This window comes from Leptonychotes weddellii, unplaced genomic scaffold, assembly GCF_054177405.1.
Source record: "Leptonychotes weddellii isolate Sample4059 unplaced genomic scaffold, ASM5417740v2 HiC_scaffold_11666, whole genome shotgun sequence".
Classification (NCBI taxonomy): Eukaryota; Metazoa; Chordata; class Mammalia; order Carnivora; family Phocidae; genus Leptonychotes; species Leptonychotes weddellii.
The window spans coordinates 1-6,679 of NW_027694651.1; the positions used below are offsets into that span (position 1 = coordinate 1).

The 6,679-nt window shown below is 35.9% G+C and overlaps 1 protein-coding gene across 1 annotated transcript; it reads right to left on the reverse strand.

Annotated features, from left to right (window-relative positions):
• Positions 1-197: 197 nt before the first annotated feature.
• On the reverse strand, positions 198-6,662 carry SC5D (sterol-C5-desaturase). The gene is made up of 4 exons (XM_006751609.3): positions 5,304-6,662; positions 4,402-4,534; positions 2,730-2,830; positions 198-2,195 (listed from the first exon to the last, which is right to left on the reverse strand). The coding sequence occupies exons 1-4, from the start codon at positions 5,511-5,513 to the stop codon at positions 1,740-1,742; spliced, it is 900 nt and encodes a 299-aa protein (XP_006751672.1). The 5' UTR covers positions 5,514-6,662; the 3' UTR covers positions 198-1,739.
• Positions 6,663-6,679: the final 17 nt, after the last annotated feature.

A 6,679-nucleotide genomic window follows, 5' to 3' on the forward strand; every position in this document is an offset into this window, starting at 1 on the left:
AAAAGAAAAGAGAAAGGACCTTAATAAAGAAAATCACAAATAAGAGGAGAAATAACAACCAACACTATAGAAATACAAGGAAGAAAACATGAAAAACACCAACAAATTAGACAACCTGGAAGAAATGGATAAATTCCTAGAAACATATACACTACACCAAAGATGAGCAGGAAGAAATAGAAAACTTGAATATTAGCTGTCATTATCACAGAAAACAAAGTTTACTTATTAATTTCCTTTGGGGGGGGGGCAAAGCGGAGTACTGGAGGCCGGGGGGCGGTGGTCAGTGGAAATCACCGGCTGTATCTATCAGTTACAAAACACCAACTGGTTCTCTACAATGTTTAAGTAGCGCAACACTGTAATAGTAACTCAGAAAAAAGTATTTTCTTCTGGATCCCAAGCATTACATTTTATGACTGGTCTCTTGCTAAAACACTCAAATCTAATAAAGATACGAAATATAAAAAGAATGTGATACCCCCTTCTTTCTCCCCTTGACATTGAACATTTGGGGACATTTAAAAGTTCTGAAAATCCACGTCATTTCTGTGGTTTCAAATTGACACAAAATTTGTACAAAGAATACTCTGTGCTGTTACAATACTTAACTGATACAGTTTAATAATAGTAATAATCAACTTTTATTGATTTTACATAAATACCTTATAGAATGCCTTTTCCAAACCACGTTTTTCCAATATACTTATAACACACAACATTTCTTTATGAAACTATTTGTTAAATCTTTTTGCACAGAAAGTGGGGAAAAGTGAAGGGAGAAGAGGGAAAATAAGATTTCAAAACTAATCTTCAGTGATCGGCCTAAATATTTGGCAATTACTTCCTTTTATAGGAAATTATAAGATTGTAACTTTGAAACATATCAAAAGTGCAGTGCATCCATTTAATTAAAAAAGCAGTAGAGTCAAATATATTACCTGGGCATCAAATTTCCCTTTCTAAATATATTCAGCTTCACATAATCTTATTAAATAATGGTTTAAAATAATAACCATCAAAATCTTTAAATAAGCCCAGATCTGGATTAAATTGTGGTAGTATCAGTATTTTTAAAAATTCTAATTTATTTTTTCATCAGTAAAATGTTAATATTTGACAATGTCCCCAGAGAATAAGCTTCCTATGTGTAGGAAGATGATAATCTTATTACACCTGCTATTAATTAGGTCATTTACTTGGCCACTAATACGTTCTATCAGATTTTTTTTTTTTTTCCACACTGATGTATCCACTGGAACAAAATACTACAGGTAGTCATTATCATACCAACATTGAAGACTTAACCATTCCTGAAACAAGGAACCATGTTTATATTAGTATTTCTTTGTTATGATGCTTGGTCTTGGTATTATCAAGCACAATGTATTTTTCTTAATGAATATGGGCGGATTAAGGCAAAATGACATAACCTAGTCCCCTCAATAATTTATTCTCTATCCTTACAAAAACTGTTGTTGAGGCTATACAAGTTACAGATATGCTGGCTACAGAGACACGACACGTCCTTGAGACCAACACCTAATATGGTAAACATGAGGTTAAAATCTCGGTGTTCTCAGCATTCCTTCCTTGATCTACATCACGATCATTCCTCAGCAGTACCCACAATGCGGACTCTCAAATACCATCTGCTTGCTATGTCTCTTGGTTGTATGTATGTAGATTATTTTTCCTTATTAAAAATATTTCATAATATTTAATAATAGGGCACCAATCTACTCAGTCTTTGTAAACTCCCCACTGAATAATTTTTCATTTTTACAACCATTTTCTGCATGACTGTTGCACTTTTCTTCTGTCATCTTCTTCACATAACTAAGTGGTCCTTTCCCTTCAAAGGAGGAAGGATTTTTGAATGAGCCTCCAATTCTATCCCACAAGGTGAAATACTGTCCATAGTTATAGTCAAAGAACATGTGGTGGTCTGTATGATGGGCTGAGCCATTAATAAATGGCCTTAAAATGTGGGGAACACGGAAATCACCATCATGAATGGAAATCGTCCAGATGTTGACCAAGATGTACAAACTTAAGTAGACCACCTTGTGTAATGGGAAGATAAAAGGGTATATATGGTAAGGTAGACTCTGAAGGAAGCCATCCACAGGGTGAAAAGCATGACTTGCAAATGGAGTAGGAATCTTCCAGAGATGATGAGGTTTGTGTATGCGCTATAGAAGAAAAGAACACAGTTAAGAACCACCTTTACTTTTCAACTTGGCTTTTCATGCTCACATTGTAGAAATGACATAACTAAAAAAATCTCTTTAAATTCCACAAAATCACTTTATAAAATGCACCCCTTTACCTGAAAACAGTAACATGTTAACACAGCCCCTCCAGACCCATAAAGAACAAAAACAAAATGAACCTGGTATCTGTCAGGACTATGGGTACTCAGGTATTTAATAAGTTAGAGGAAATTCTTGGAAATAGAAAACAGAATTTGGGGGCACCTGGGTGGCTCAGTCAGTTAAATGCCTGCCTTCGGCTCAGGTCATGATCTCAGGGTCCTGGGATCGAACCCCACTTTGGGTTCCCTGCTCAGTGGGGAGTCTGCTTTTCCCTCTGCCCCTCCACCCTGCTTGTGCATGCTCTCTCTCTCAAATAAATAAAATCTTAAGAACAAACTAGAAAACAGAATTTGTAACCATACACTGCTGAAATGTATATATTTTTTCTCTTTCCCCTAAAAACGACTCTACCTTATACACAAGTCTATGATGAAGGCCTCTGTGAATCCAGTAGATCAGCATGTCAGTGAAAAAGAGGAAGGACAGTATACTAATAAAGAGGCGAACCCAGCCTAGGAGAGATAACAGGACATATCAGAATCAAGATCTGGCTTCCAGGACCAGAATTTATTTGGTACTTGTCCATCTAAGTGCACAAAATGTGAGCTTAGACTCAAACACTATAAACTGTTTTGGCTAATGCAATACATTATAAATTAATCTCCCTTAACTCCCTGGTATCTGCTGCTTTCCTCATTTCCCTCCCATAAAAACTTGAAGTTAAACTATGAAGGCAATTTCGAGATAGAAAAAGCATACACTTAAGGCATCTTTATTATTTAAATCTCTGAGCATAAATAACACCATTTATTTTTCCTTCATATTAATTTTCGTAAAACATATTTTTACATACTCTTTTCCTGCTTAGAATTTTATTTTCCACTAAATACCTCAAGCCTAGCGTTTACTCCATAACCCAACACTTTCTCATCTTTCCAACCTCACCTGTTCCTGCACTAAGCAGGCTGGTTTACTCAATGTCCTCCCAACATCTTGAAAGTCTTACCTCTGTACCTTGACTTGTTCTGTTCCAGGTATCTAGAACACTAGTTCTCCTTTTATTTTTACTCATAATCCTATCCACTTTTCAAGGCCTAGCCAATTCATCACCCTACTGTATAATTTTTGTTCCTTCCTTCAAATATCTTACTTGGACAACAGGTGTGCTGGTGCAAGCAAGTCTGGGTTCCAGTCCCAGATCCACCACTTCCTTGCTGAATGACCTAGGCAAGTTACTGTACATTAATTTACTCACCTATAAAATGAACACGTCATAGAATTGATGTGGAATAAAACAGACTGATACATGTGAAAAGCTTAGAACTGTAGCTGGTACGTAAAAACACTCAATAAATGTTCACTACTATTCTTACTTTCTAATACTAGATACTAGAGATGTATCTTCATTAAATAATTTCAGAATTTCACAAAAATTTAGTTTAGGCACTGCAGGGCTATCTATAATAGAAAAAAAGGAATGATCTAAAGGTCTAAAAAATTGGGGATCATTTAAATAAACTATGGATATCTACACAATGTGATACTATAACTAATATACTATATAATGTCAATATTTACTGACATGAAAATATGGGCATATATACTACTAAGGAAAAAAAAAAATCCAAGTCCAAACCAGTTTATATGGTAGGGCTTCATTTTTGTAACAAATAATGAAGTAGACAGGCATAGAAAAGTGGAAAGATATATGTCAAAAGAGGTAGTTTCTAGGTGGCAGGATAGTGGATTTTAAAACTGTCTTTTCTGATTTTTTCTAATTATCATGTACTACTTGAGTTTTTTGTTTTGTTTTGTTTTTAGAGTCTGAATTCAATAAAGAGAATAGTGAATGAATGCAAAGGTCTCTCTGATCATATTCAGCTTTCCCTGGGCACAATTCCATCTACAACCAATACTTTAAAATTGACAGATTAGGAAATGTATGTATGTGGCAAGACATAATACACAAAAACAGAGCATTAAAAACAATTAAACAACTGGCAATTATTTTCAAAGAAAAAAAGAGGCAGATTGGTTCTTTAGAGAAGCCACTCTGTGCCTGACATTCATATTATTAACTTACCACTGGGAAATTCTCCTACGTCATCATATAATTTGCTGTAACCTTTTAATTCCAGCAGGAACAGTGACACAGTGGGAATACTAATCCAGGGCAATGACTGGACAGTAAACGTAATCTCTCTATAGACTTGATTCTGAAAATGAAATGGCCAGTACTTAAAAATCACAAAATCTGTGTTAAACACAAACCAGCATAAAATCATCTTGGATTTTTACAATCTCTTTTATATGAAGGAGCTTGCCGCCAAACTGTTTCTGAAAATGGCAATAAGTGGTAATGAGTGTGTAAGGAGAACGTTCCTTTTGTAAAGAGCAAAGGCAATAAATACTTTAAATTCTGAAACTTTCTCTCTTTCCCACAAAATCTGCATGCTAGATTTCTATTTATGGATTAATCATGTCTTTCACAAATAATGTCCATCCCCAACCCTCTATTCATTTTTTTTTTTCAGTCCTTGGGAGTCACTGATAAATACAAATAACTGGAGTAGAAAAATGATTGTAAACAAGTCTACAATCTCCTATCTAGTCAAAAAATGGGTACGTAGTAAAAACATGTTTCAGTTTGTGGAAGTCAAACATTAAAACAATTACACAAATGTGTGCATTTATTTATTCATCACTATTAGCAAAGAAATTCATTCCTATGTATCTAGGAAGACACAAGACACTTATAATTAAAAAAAACCAAATAACAAAAAAGAAAGTTGGGTTCATTTATTTGTTTAAATTAAGAGAAGGAGAGAGGGGATTAGCCCTACCAAAAACATCTAACCCATCTGAGGCTGGTTGCAAAAATTTTTACTGAATGGCTATAACCAGTTTAGTTTGAAAATCTCACATACAAATACCTATTATTTTTACTGTAACAGTAGTTAAAAAGTAGGTAAGAAAATCACTTACCTTTAAAAATTGTGGATGCTTCATTAATGAATGATCATAGACAAAATAATAGCTCAGTGTTGCAAAGAAGAAATAAAGGATATAAGCACCAAGATTTGTTACAATCAGGAGACTAATAGTTTGTCGGAAGATGTCATCCTCAGACCATGAGGCTGGATAGAAGTATGGTGTAAAAAAATAATAATCTGCAGCATTGAGTACAAGATCCATCTTAGCCCCTAAAGGATAAACATGTGCAACAATTATTTACCCTTGCTGATAGTTTCCAATGCAAAAAACCTGGAAAAATTATACAAGAAGTTCCTGCTTTAATAAGCACTTACAGTATAATTCTGCGGCTAGCTACCAGAATCCCTGAAATGCCATCGTTAGAGCCAGAAGGGATCTTAAATATCATCTCTAGTCCAATCTCTTCATATTATACCCGGGGACATCAAAGCTCAGAGAAACTGAGGCCCAGAAAGTTTTTTTTCTCTAACATCCAGCTGATAAATGGCATCAATGTAGATCTAATGCCATCTTTGTGTTCTTTTCCAATGTCTCCTACGGCCACGTGGCAAGTAGTAAAGATGTGGAACGCAGGGCAGTAGATACTCAGATGTTCACTCCTTCGGCTACAAGTTTCAGTGGTACGTCTCTTCTGATTTCAGAGAGTTTTCCTTCAGTGCTGAGACTGAAAGATAAATTTGCTAGATGGATCTATGCCGCCACCTCAGGGACTATCTGTTCTTGTGACAGAAGGAAAGGCCACTCCCATCGACAGAACAAAAGGGGACAGATTCTTGACAGTAAGAACGAGAAGACACTTACTCCTCTCCCCCCAATCAATACTCCAGATTGGGGGCTGGCAACTGCCAACTTGTAACTAAAAGTTCGAGGAGGAGAATGCACAAACGGGTTGTCTGCGAATAACTTAAAATTTTCAATTGCCTTCAGTCCAGCCTGCCTGGAGCTTGGCTCACCTGTATGTGTTAGTGAACTAGCCTGAAGATTTTTGCCCAGGTATTTTGTGAGGCTCATTCAAACACTGTGGACATGAATATATACTGAGATATCATTTCTTTGCTATTGGATTAATGAACATCCTACAGTTTGGTGATGTTCTCTGCTGGTACGGTTGTATGGAAATAGGCACAATCCTACACTGCTGTGGGCTTGCCAAGTGACGCAGTTCCTATGCAGAGCAATTTAACAGTATGCTACTACCACGGTATTCCACACCGCTGCAGATTTATTCAGCACTCAGGCTGTCATCTGGTATTATCGCAGCTAATTCATCAGGGTTATGTTCAGCTGTTTCATGATCAGCAGAATCATTTTCACCATACTTTCAGACATTTTTCACTACATGGCTTCCTAAATTTCTGAACCCTCCC